The 12,872-nt window shown below is 56.5% G+C and overlaps 1 protein-coding gene across 2 annotated transcripts in view; it reads right to left on the reverse strand.

The window, feature by feature from the left end:
* Window positions 1-12,872, reverse strand: part of SMPD3 (sphingomyelin phosphodiesterase 3) — an 81,210-nt gene that overhangs the window by 11,347 nt on the left and 56,991 nt on the right. For both annotated transcript variants that reach the window (XM_017651308.3, XM_017651319.3), the window contains exon 3: window positions 629-2,160. In XM_017651308.3, coding sequence (XP_017506797.2) covers window positions 629-1,948 — 1,320 coding nt within the window. In that variant the 5' untranslated portion in view covers window positions 1,949-2,160. The remainder of the gene's footprint in view (window positions 1-628; window positions 2,161-12,872) is intronic.

A 12,872-nucleotide genomic window follows, 5' to 3' on the forward strand; every position in this document is an offset into this window, starting at 1 on the left:
AAACTCCAGAAGCACCAAGAGCAGCTTTTGCACAGGGAACAAAAAGTTGACACTCTGAGTGTGTCAGGCTCAGTAGAAGATAATGCATAATGACCAAATTACCATGGTCTAAAAACTCCTCCAATTGCATCCAAATTAGCAGAAATAATTATGATTCACTTTAATTAGTGACTATGGAAGCAAAGCCTTGGGCTGGCGGGCACAGTGCCTGGAGTAGCAGCTTGTGTGACAGCCCGGAGGGAGGGTGTATCTGGCCAGTGGGGCTGGTGGCCTGAGCAGGGTTGGTGATCGGCCTGGGACCAGAGAGCCCTGCAGGCCCACCTGCAGCCATCGGTCTGTGTTGGTCTCCCTGCCTCGTGTGCACATCTGCTCCTTAACTGAGCTTATCACTGCTCCTGCTCACCCACCACCAACTAGGTTGCTCCCACTTTACAGATGGGGAAATGGTGGCTCAGATCTGAGGAACTTGCTCAGGATCACCCAGCCAGATCTGAGCTCGGAGCCTTGGCCCTTGTCCCAGCGCTGGTGCCCACCAGTTCAGCTCCGTGAAGGCCTCGTCTGCCCCCAGCCCTCCAAGAGAGCGAGGACCCCCTGGCTGTGGCCCATCTCCCTACCCGTGGCTGCCTACCTTAAGAAACAGCGCTCCCTTTGAGGCCAGGCCGTCAGAGCGCCGCCCGTTGGGGTAACAGTGATAGGCCACGTCCATGATGGGGTAGCGGCTGGCAAAGAAGAGGCCACTGTTGAGAAACTTGAAGCTGCAGCAGCCGTGGCAGCCATAGATCCCAACGTCATACAGGATGTACTCAAAGTAACCGTGTAGTTGGTCTTTCAACTTGGCGGCCGCCCGCTTGTCAAACACCTCCTGCAGGCACAGGAAGTCCAGATTGGCAGGGAAGAAGGCTGAGACTTCATGGTCAAAGGCCTCGTCTGGGTGCCGCCTCTTGCGTGGGGCTGCCTTCTTCACCAGGGAGGCCTTTAACGGGAGCTTGCTGTTGGTGGCACCTGGCTCCCCACTGCCGTCCGCTGTCGCCCGTGCCTTAACCAGGGACTCCCTGGAGGCCGAGGGGCTGCCCAAGCTCCCCGAGTCTCCATCCTGCTGACTGTGGTTGGGTGTCTGCCCCTGCGAGCCCCCTCCGGCACCGTTCCTGGCCTGGCCTCCAGCGACGGAGTCCTCGGCTTCAGAGTGCCGCCCACCCTCCTCTCCTCCAATGCGCACGATGCAGGCGTCCTCAAGGCTGCCGCTGTCGACCAGCTCCCCGGAGGCTGGGCCATTGGCAGCCTCATCACCGGGGTGACGCCCACTGTCACCCTTGTATTCCACAGACGCCGTCCTCTTAATGCTCCCAGGGACAGCCCGGGCTGTGCCATCGCCGCTCTGCGGTGACGCCAGGCTACTGAAGCTGGCCGCGCTGATGGAGGTGTTGGTGGGTGAGTCAATGTAGATTTTGATCTGGGGCCGGCTGGCCCCATTGCGGATTCTCTGCCCAATCTCCTTGGCCCGTGCTTGGGTGTTAAAGACATTGTTGCACCTGGCCAACGAGTCGGGAAGGAGGCAGAGGTTGGCAGTGGTGAAGCAGTAGCTCTGGCCAGGACCTGTACCCTTCCATTCACTGAGGAGGGCTGCCCCGCCAGCCGTACTCTTGTCCTCCAGCCGGGAGTAGATGTAGGGTCGGCGGGCAGATTGCAGGGGGCACCAGAGGAGGAAGCCAAGAAATGCAAAGGGCAGTGAGGTGACCAGGAGGGCCAGGTAGATGGGTACGCAGAACGCCGTGCAGAGCACCTGGAGGTAGCACGGGTAGTCTGCCCACTGGCGCTTCTCAAAGGTGGTGGGTGAGAAGGAGGCTGCGAGCCGGTCCATCAGCCAGTAGCATGGGAAGATGAAGGCCCAGGACACACTGTGCAGGGCGGACAGACAGCTACTGGGAAAGGGGGTCGTATACAAAACCATCGCAGCTCACTGGGCGCCGCAGCCGGCCCTACTACATGGTGTCCGGGGCAGCGCAGGCACTTTCCTGGGTGGGGCAGGCGAGTAGGGTGGCAGCTAGAGGAAGGGTCACCTCCTGGTGAGATGTGACTCTGGACGGTCAGTGGTGAGTGTTGGCCAGCCGGTCATGGTTCACCTCAGTGGGCCATGCTGGGCCACTAGGCCTGCTAGAGAACCTGCAAGACAGAAAGCAAGGGCCCTTTATTCTTCAGGGGAGCAGGTCGCATGCTGAGGCTGTCATCCCTGCTCACCCCATTCCTGCTGCCCCTGACCTGAGCAGGACTGTGCTGAGACCAGGCCAGAGCTGGAGGCTTGCACGGGGCCAAGAGTTCGGGGTCCGGAGCTGGCCCTAGCATGCTTTGCCTGACTGTCTTTGGTTCTCTTGGAGACAAGACTGCTTTCAGCTGACCATCTTGACCTTATAACCTAATTGCTTGAAAAGTGGCCCAGGATTTCAGAGCTTTGTGTACACTCAGGAGACAGGCTGGGAATCCTAGATAGTGCCTGTGCCTAACACTGGCCAGGAGCAGCCATAAGCCTGTCAGGAGCCAGGGGTAAACTTAGGAAGGTGAGGGGTGACACCAATTCAGAGCCTCAAAGCTGCCTGTTACTGAGGTCATTGAAGGTCAGAGCAGAGTGGGAAAAAATGTCAGAGAAAAGGGGCCAGACAGTCCTGGGGTGGAGGGCAGCAGGGCTGACAGGACCCCTGAGAGGGGAGCCCCACCCACAGCCGGGCTCCCACTGGGCCAGTTCTGCAGCATCAGACCACTCCTGCGGCCCCACCAGCTGACCCCTTTGGCAGAAACCCCCACCTGACAAGGATCCAGGCACAGGCTAGGCCTATGTCACCTAGGATAAGATGTAGGAAGAGGAGCAGGGGTCAAAGGATGGGAATGTAAAGAGGTAAAGCTAGAAGGCGCGTTTATCTTGTTTTGCAGCTTGTCTCTCTGCTAACCCCCAGACCAGCAGTTTCTTAGAAAAACCGCAAGGAACTAGTTGAGGATAGTCAGATAGCCTTTAGAGTGACTTAAAGTAAACTTTCCTCATTTTAATTCTAAAATCTCCACTTAAGGAGGAGCTGAGAACTAACACGAGGTGCTGTGTAGGAAACAAAGTCAGCTAGTGCACCTGCGCTGACTTGGCCCTGCCGCTACATGTGGTGACGAGCCCCGCTACCAAAACCCCACAGCCTTTAAGATGGAAACCTTGCCCTCCCTTCTGGGAGACACTGGTTTGGGAGCTATCCCCAGTGTCCTCCTTATTTGAGCCAAGTAATAAAATCTCATTCCTAGCTGGACCTTGCTTGGTGTGACTCACCTGGGAGAGGCCACCAGGTGCATTTATTGAACTGTATGTAGAATCCATAAAGACAAGAGTCTGGAGTGTTTGTTTACCCAGCCTCCAGGGACCCACAGGTGATCATTCTGTGGTGACGCTGGTATAAGCATAATCCAGTTTTCATCACCAGATCAGCTGGGGAATTCATTTCCCACTCACTCTCTCACTGACCCAGCCCAGCTCCTGCCCTGACACCATGGGGTCTGTGCCCACATTCCCTCTGTCCTGGCCCCTGCCTCCCTGGTCACCCCAGCTAGGACCTGGGTGTCACCCAGACTCTGCCCTCCCTCGGTCCCATGTCCTGTCAGCCCCTCCTGCCCATCCCAGCTTCCCTGGAGCCCCTGTGCTGGCCCGCCACCGCATACTTCAGCCATTCCATCAGCCTCCTCCCCCTCAGGCCATCCTCCACACCAGGGCTGGAGGGACTCCGTCTAATCTGACCACGTCCCAGACACCTCAAACCCACTGAGCCCTTGCGCTGTCTCCTAGCTGGGCTGAACGGGTCTGTGCCCCATCCCCCTTTGTGCTCACCTCCACTCACCAGGACTGATGTGGCCTAGGTACCTCCACTAGTGGCTCCCAGCCCCCTTTTGCATGGCCTAGTCTCTGCAATTCTAGACCATAGATGCTTTTGGGAGGAGGCCATCTTCTTGAAAGAAGGGGCGACATGGGCCCCAGGGCTTCACCGGCAGGAGCTCAGGAAATGGGTGAGTGAATGGAGGCTGATTCTTCCTCAGGCTGCTGGGGTAAGGAGGGGGAGTTTCTGTGATGCACGTCAGTCACCCAAACATGCTTCCTGTGGTCACCATCCCTGGGGCTGACATGGAGGGGGTGGGGCACTCAGATCAGTGCTTAATGTCTAAAGATGAACCTAAGCTGGCAGCTGTGTCTGGTTCTGGAGATTGCGTTTCACGAGGATTTCACTTTCTTCAGAGGAAATTGCTTTGAAGCAAATGCTGGAAGGTTACAGATCAGAGAAGCAGGTGTGTCTCCCAGACCACAGTTGTCTGACCAAGAGCCATGGGAAATGGCTCCTCTGCAGACAGCTCTGCTCTGGGCCTCCGTTTAATCTGGGAAAACATGACCTCCTCCCATGGGCAGTGGGACCAAGCACCTTTGCAGGGTGGTTAATCCCATGGGGCAGGGTCTCTCACTTGGGTGTGAGCAATGAGGCTCACTCTCAAGGATGGTGGTGAGGTCAGAGGGCCATCCACTGTGTCCCTGTCCCCCTTCCTCTGGTGCAGAGGCTAGGGAAGCCAGCTAAGAGAGGGTGGGAGAGGAGGTCCCCACCATCCTTGCTCTGAAGCCCCCAGACCTAGCCAGTGGTCTTCACCACTTTCTCCAAACCCAGCCTGAGTCCTGGCAGGCCCTGGATGAGAGGTGTTCTAATGCTGATGGCTGACCCTGGGGTCTGCTGCTTCAGAGGCCCTGTGAACTCAGGCCAAGCTGCTGGTCTGGGGCCCTGAGACCAGTTTCACAGTGATAGTGGCTGAAATTAGAGGACTTGCTGCAAGCCTGCCAGCCTTCTGAGCACAGTTTCCTTGAACCCCGGCAGGGCTGTGCCCCTTCTGCAGCCCAGTGCTCATGGCTCAGTGCTCGGGTGGCTGTCCAGAGTCCTCATGCCTGTCATCTGATGTTAAACTCTCAGAAATTTCATTTGAATTCAACCTGGAGTTGGGGCAGTAGCCCACCTGCTTTCCCCTACAGCTGGTGGGTCTGGCCGGCTTCAACAACCAGTGTGTACATGTGCAGGCACACACACTACGCGGGGCTGGCTGCCTGCTGATTGGCCAGAGTGAGAGCTACTGGAGGACACACAGCTGCCCAGGCCAACTAGGCCCAGAGGAAGAGACCAGATCCTGTCCCCTGTGGGTGGGGCAGGTGGGATAGGGTCTCCCAAGCCTCCTCAGCCACTAACAGCCCCTGTGGTTGGCACCAAGGTGCTGGGGCAGGGGTCCAGGCCAGACTCCTGGGGACACCCAGATATTGCCCCAGTAGCATGGAGCAGGCTCACTCCCGTGCTGCCCTCAGCTCTTTCCTCTTCTTTGTGGCCCAAGGTCACCAGCCCAGCCAACACTATCTTCACATGAGCTCCTGCCCCATCTCGTCACCATCCTATCCTCAGTCTCAGGCCACAAGCCCCAAACCCAGTCTGCAGGGCGGTCAAAGGAGCAAACTGGTTATACCCTTCCTTTGGTGGTCCCATTGTCTTGGGGACAAAGGCTGGCCTCCCAATCTCTGTCCAGGGGCCGTCTGTGCTCCCACCCCTGCTGGCCTCTTGCCTTGCTCAGCCTCCATGCAGCTCTGCCAGCAGGAGGGCCTCTAGCACCTCAGCAGCAGACTGCTGTGGGACTTCCAGGCCTTTGCACCTGCTGGGCACTGGGCCTGAAGCTCCTCCCCCTCCTTGTCTCCCGTCAGGGCCTAGCTGAGATGCCACCTCCTCAGAGAATCTTCCTGACCCCAGCCAAGGCTGCTCTGACTCCCAAACGCTCTCCACCCTTTGCTGTCAACCTGCCAGGAACTGGTGCTGTGTAGTAGCTGGGGCCCACAGAAGGGGCTGGGGACCCTGTCAGGACCTGCGTCTGTTTTGTGGCTGAGCCCAGGGCATGGCCCCACGTGTTAGCGGAGGGAAGGAAAGAAGAAGCTGCTGACTGGGGAATGAGCCAGCCTGCTGCCTCCAGGGCGAAAGGCTGGCAAGGTGGGGCAGGTGGGGTTGTCTGCCCCCAGGAGCATGTCACACTGTGTCAGGTGGCTATGCAGGCTCAGCCCTGGCTGTGAGGAGAGTTTTGGAGAAAGAATTTGGGAAGAGAAAGTCCGTTCTGTCCACACTGCTGCCTCCAAGTGGAAGTGGCCTGTATTCCACAGGGTGGCCAGGGCTCTACCATGGGTCGGAGGTGGATGTGGCCTCAGTTCGTCAAAGGGTTCCTGAGACAGACTCCAAGCCTTCTGTTCTCCTGTGTGGCTCATCCCCAACACTGACTGATCAGGGTCGGGATCTCCTACTAGCTGGGACAGGGCTGTGGGGGAGGGACGCCCTCTTCAGCTGTCCTGTGTCTACCTCACTTCCACTGGGACCCCAGAAACCCTTTGGGCAGGTTCCCTTCGCCAGCCCTGCCTGCAGAAGCTGGGTGGTCAGGCCTCATTTTTCCACCTCTCTGGGCTGGTAATAGGAATAGTTCTGGTCCCCATTTAGGTGGGGTCCCCATTTCACTGATGGCTTTGAGGTGCCTGGCAGTCTATGGGGCCATGACAGTGGTCCTCCAAGATGTGGCAGACCCGAGCATTCCAGCCCTTACTGCCTGCTATGGAGCCCTTCACGGCTGCCCTGGGTGCAGGTCCAGAGCCCCCCACCTGCCTCCCCTGCTTGGTGCCCCAGACAGGGAGCTCCTCTGGGCGCTGCCTTTCTGCCTGCTCCCGTGCATGTCCCGTGGCTCTGCACAGACGCTGCTGGTACAGTTGACACAAAGGGATTGCCTCCAATGGAGCCAGTTCCTAAAGCTCTGTGGTTAATTATTTTGTCTCAGTGAAATGAAAGGAGGGTAAACAAACAACAACACATTAATTAGTCTGATCTACACTTTCCCTGTGAAAAAGGAGAGTGGAAGTTAAGCATTAGAGGCTGGTAACCTCTCCAAGAACCTTAGAGTCCTCGGAGCGGTAGCAGGGCAGGATACGAGCACGCAGGCACCCGGCCTGCACCCCTGGCCTGGGCCCTCCCTCCTCCCTGTGCCCCACTGGCGGGGCGGGACGATGTGGATGGCCAGCTCAGGCTTGGTCTCTTGGTGATGACGGCCTTCCTCTCCTTCACGACCAGTTCTCTGCTCCCATGTCCTGGGGCTGGCACCTCTGCCAAGCAAAATCCACCATGGGCATTTGATGGGGCTCACAAGTCCCTCAAAGGCCACGTGTGCTGCACTGTCACTGCTCAACCCTGGAGGTAGGATTGCTCTTTCAGGTTCCTATTTTAAAGCAACAGTCACCCCTGGGGGTATCCCCTTTGTGAATGCTGAGGTGCGGCTTCCAGAGTTGCTCAGGATGCTTCTCCTCCCCTGCCCCGGTTCTGTGGTCTCCAGAGAAGGGCTGGCATCCCACATGCTCTCAGGTCCTTGTGGTCACTCCTGAGCCTGAGGTTAATGGGGGCTAAACAGTGTGCCAGGGGAGTGCTGCCCAGAGGCACTGTCCCAGCAGTGGAGACCCCAGGCTTGTCCCCACTCCCAGAGGCACTGCTCATTGCTTGGCTGGGGCTCGGGGGTCAGGCTGACCTGAGTGGGTCCTGGCACTGGCTGAGGCTGGCTGAGCTGTCTCTCATCTGTGACATGGTGTAGCAATTCCTGCCTCCCCAAGGCTACAGTGAGGATTAAAGGGGGGCCAAGCTGCTAATGTTTGTTTCCCTACGTCCCTTCTTCTTCCTTGTAGGACCTCTCTAACCACCCTTCCCTTGAGATTGACCCCAATGTGTCCTGTCTGCTTTCCCTGACCTGTGGCTTCAATGAATTTTGAAGATGGGACAAGCTGGTTCTGTGCACTGTTCTGGGGGCAGTCTGTGGGGCACAGACTGTGAGCATCTAGGCCCCTGCCCCACCCTCAGTGCCTTCAGCTCCTGAGAGATGCCGTCCACACTGGTTAGGCCGGAGCTGCCGGCATTCACTAACTTGCTCTTCTCCCTGTAGCGAAGACTGGACTGGGCCTGACTGTGACAAGGAGACTGGGCCGTGGAGCCACAATGGACACAAGGAGCACAGAGCTTTGCAGGGTGACCCAGGCCGGAGAACTTGCCCAGGGAGGTTTGGGGGCCCAGACAACCCTAAGTTAAGACAGGAGAGGAAGAGGTCAGGAGATCACAGGCCCAGCCACTACTGGGCATGCTTGGGGCTTTGACAGCAAGCAGCTCCACACCACGCGTGTTCCTGTAGTCAACAGATACGACTGTGACCTGTCCACACTGAGACAGCCTGGTGCTGACCTGTGACCTGCAACAACCACAGCCTAAGAACAGGGAGTTAGGTTGCTCAGAGGCCTGAGCTACGCCAAAGCCCCTCCCCATATACGCAGCCAGCAGGACTCAGGGGCCACTGATCAGCTGCCCCCAGGGGAGAGCAAAGAGCAACCGTAAGAATAGGGCCTGGCTGGGCCTGGTCCTCTTTGGTGTTGAGGATGGTGGGGCCTTGGGGGAGGGGGCAGTAGCCTCTTTGGGTGAGCTGCAGTGGACTGGAATCCTGCTGTTGCATGCCAAATAACACTGGCACCAGGACAGCCATCCCACTTCCCATCAGCCTGAGAGATGGACCTGGCAGGCAGCCTGGTGCACAGGAGCTGCTGCAGAGAGACTCAAAGGCTCCTAGATGGACTCTGACTTTGAATTTGAATTTCTTTTGCAGCGGGAAAGTGAGCAAATCAGACCAGTTCTGCTGGCAAAGGCAAGTTCTGGACCCTGTGAGGAAGCCTGCACTACCTTGAGAGATCTCCAAGCTTAGGAGAACTTATATGAAGTTGATGAATATCGGGAGTTGCCCCAGCTAGTGGGTAGAATGGGACCTGTCCCTTCTTCGTGGCCCTCCTCTCTGGGACCGCCTGCTGTTGAGCCCTTTCTCCCCAGCAGCAGGGCTGGGAGTCTTGGAGCACAGGGACCTTGTCTCATTCTCTTTGTGCCTACAGACCCATGTCTACCCAGGAGCTGGGCCAAGCCCCAGGTTTCCACAGCAAAGGCCGAGAGGGTTGCTCCAATCCAATTACCCGAATGTGCTCATGTCTGCTGGCAACACTTGAGATTGGGCTGGCCCATTTCTGCTTGGGTGCCTGCCGGGGAGGGGTTGGCATGGCAACGTGTGCTCTGAGCTGCTGAAACTTCGAGTCAGCCCATCGCTGGGAGGACAGAAAGACTGAAGGGGATGCCTTTGTGTGTGATGACAGTCAGACAAATCCAGATGAATCCCTGCAAGCCCCAGAACTGGGGTCTGTGGTCTGGCACAAATGTGTGAGCCATAGTGGTGATGTCCACCAACATAGGCATACCAGGTAAATGCCCATTTGCCCTTCTACATCCAAAGCACCTGCCTCTTCTCCCTGAAGCCTTTTGCAGCCTCCCCAGTCCACCTACACCCCTATAATCATCTGCACTGCCCTCCAACCACACTCTCCTTCTAATCAGGCATCAGGCCCCACCACCTGTCTGGGAGTTCGTGATGGGAGTCTCAGGCACCAATACAGGCCCAGGGCCTGCCTGCCCGAGCTCTCTGGCTGTGGCAGGTATGCTTCTGTCTGCCCCGCTCCAATGCAAGGGGGAGGCAGTGAGCCACATGAGGCCAATTGGCACCACAGCCTTCTGACCCCCACGTGGTCATGCAACCCAAGCTCTCCCCAGTGCTCTCACAGAACCCCTCTGGAAAGAGGCCTGTGTTTTCTCTGAGACGGAAGCACTAAGAGCCTTCCCTGAGACCGAATTCATTCAGAGGAAAACAGGCCTTAGGGTGGGAAGAAGAGAGGCTTTCTAAACCTCACTTCTTCTCAGTGCCTCTCCTGTGCAAACTCCTGGGTCCTTGCAGGCGCGCAAGACCTACTGCCTGTGGTTTGGGCGGCCCTCAGGGGACAGCAGGGTGGCTGTGAGAGCACAGACTGTGGTGTCTGTCCTGCGGATGTCGGACCAGTCACTCACCAGCCTCTCTGAGCTGTCGTTTCCTCATCGCTGAAGCATGTGGAGTAACAATACCTTAGGGTACTTGCAGATGAGGCAGGCAACACTCAGCGGGGTGCCCACCACATCTCTAGCGGTATTTTGTTACTATTACTACTGTTAAATTCCATGCAGCAAAGTCTCTTAAGAGACAAGCTGGAGCATTCAAAGTTTCCTTCTCATGTGTTGTTTGTTTGACAGAGAGGCTGTCCTGCTCTCCCAAACGAGGGGTGAGAATGGTGCAAGGCTGTCAGGGCCTCCGTGTCCTGGCAGGACTGGCTGTGGCTGGCTGCTCATGCAGATGCCAGGTGCAGGCAAAGGGGCCATAAAATTTTCAGAAAGAAGCTTTCCGTGGGAGCTATTACTGCATCATGTGGTTTCTGAGAATAGGAACAGGCTGCAAGCAGCTCTGTGGCACCCTTTCAATCAGTAAACTGTGGCATTTCCATGTCAGAACTCAGCCCTGATGAAGCCGATTCTTGCAGAACTAGAAAGCAGACCTCAAGCCAGCTTGAAGGTGTATGTGCTGGGGGTGCCCGAACCAATCTAATGTTTAAAATAGCAGTGACCTTGAGTCCAGGCCGACCCTTATGCTGCAGTGACAGGGACCATGGCTCCATCACAGGAGGAGGCTGTTTGAAGATCTGGCTACCCAACCCTCTGTGGCTTGCCATTCCGGAATCACCTATTGGTGACCAAAAGGAGGCTATTCAGGAAAAGGCTGGATGGTAGCTTGCAGCTAAATCTACACCCGATGCATCCTGAGCGGCATCTTTTCTTATTCCTATGGATCCTTGTATTACTCTCAGGAAACCTCCCTACAGCCACGTCTTTCTGCTTCAGTCTGTTGACATTTGAAGCTCACAGGGCTCCTGCCAGTCCTGTACCCTCATGAAGGCTGGGCCTGGGGTGGGGGTAGGCTGGGAGGGGAGGGCCTCCTCCATGAAGAAAATCAGGTCTGAGGTCATTCTGTCCACATGACAACAGGATCTTCTCCAGTGAGCACTGACAGGGCAGGTCCGCAGACAGCTGTGACTGCCAGAAAGGAGGCGTCAGCCTCCTTAAGGAAGGACCAGATCAGGGAGCCACATGTCAAAGGCTGAGCATCCAGACAGTCATGGGCTTCGGGTGCTCTGAGCCTGCCCGCATGCTACGGTCTGTGCCCAAGGGCTTGGGGCCTGCGAATAGCCCCAAGCGGGGAATCCTGGAACAACTGGTCACATCACCTGCCTCAGCGGGGCTGTGTGGTGTCTGCTGTATGACTGGCCGGGTGCTGGCCCCAGCATGTCCCCAGCGGGCCAGAGCCACTGCTGCCCTCCGGGCGGGTCCTCCTAAGGGACAGACATCAGGAGGAATCTTGCTTCTCTCAGGCTCTGCTGTTAAGGCTCTGTCTCAGCAAAGTCCCTGCTTCCCTGACACAAGGGCTGATGTTAATGGTTCATGAGTTGAACAAGACTTGGGACTTACTTTGCTTAAGAAGAAATGACAACACACTTTCTGTGGGAGTAGAACTTTAAATACAAGTCCACACAAATGGTAGGATTGATGCAGACCTAGTGTTCAGCTGCACTTCAAGTACTGCGTTTCCCCCTGGAATGGACCGGCTGACTGAGCAGTGTGTAGGCATTTCAAGGCACCAGAGAACACAGATGAAGACGACAAGCCTTCCTAAAACAGAGCAGACTTGCTGAAATTCTTCCGAGGGGAATCATTTCACATTCAGCCTAAGATTTTCTATGCAAAAAACATTTAACAAACTGAGTCCTACAAGAGGATTTATGCAGGATTTATCAGTGCAAATAAGTAAATAAAATTAGTCATCAGCTCTCACCAACCTTCCCTGCAGCCCTGGACAGCTGCGCCTGAGGGCTGGGCTTTCTGCACCAAAGCTGGGTCTTACTGACCACTGAGTGCTGAGGCCCTTGTCCTGGGCCCTTTCAGACACCTTGGACCACAGACCACTGTTACTCTCAGGTCCTCCCTCTGCACGCAGTACAACAGGAGCCCTTGGCTCTAAGAGCACTGGCCAGAACCCCTTCCCCTGAGAGGATCCCCCAGTTCAGGCTGAACCAAGGCCTGCTTGCTTGGGGAGGCCTCTGACCTGCCTGAGGGGATGTCCAGTGCCTGCTTTAGAACGTGTAACTCAGGGGGATTGGGGGCTGCTGGAGTCTGCTGCCTGGGAGGGCTGCAGGACAGACTTACAGATTCGTTTGCATAAGATTGTGACTTAGTCATCTGTTCCCAGCAAAGACCATGGGGAAGAGATCATGGTGGTCTGCAGCCCCCCCGGGTTCTCTCTGACTGCTGCCACCAAACCTGCCTGCCAAGGTCTACTGAGGCTTCGGGTGTCAGCTCAGCCCTGCTCCTCCAGTAGTGATAGCCCTGTCTACACCTGCTCTCGGCTATTGATCCTGCCCCTCTGAAAAGGGAAACAAGAACTCTCATCTCTGGTCATAGAGGCTGCGTGTCCCCAGACTGCTGGCATAGACATGCTAGCATAGGCTGTTGACACATCTTCATCCAGGAGTGACTCCTTAAAAGATAAACATGCTTTGCCTTTGTAAAGATCTCCATAGATGTTTCTCCTTTTGTCCACATATGCCTCCAAGCCTAGGATGGGACTTGCCTCACTTCCTCTGGCCCCTGAAACAGCAGGGGTCTGCTTTCCAGGCACAAGGCAGGATTGCACTGCCTTGTCCTCTTGAGGTTGGGTGGAACCACAGGACTAGCTCTGGCCAATGAGCTGTGAGTGAAAGTGATATGTGTCACTGCTGGGCCAGACTACTTAGCAGCAGGTGTGAGACCTTCTGGAGTCCTCTCCATTTGCTACATCGACCTGTGGTTTCAAAGGGCAGATGCTCCATCAGCCTGGGTCCCAGG

Source organism: Manis javanica, chromosome 17 (genome assembly GCF_040802235.1).
Source record: "Manis javanica isolate MJ-LG chromosome 17, MJ_LKY, whole genome shotgun sequence".
NCBI lineage: Eukaryota > Metazoa > Chordata > Mammalia > Pholidota > Manidae > Manis > Manis javanica.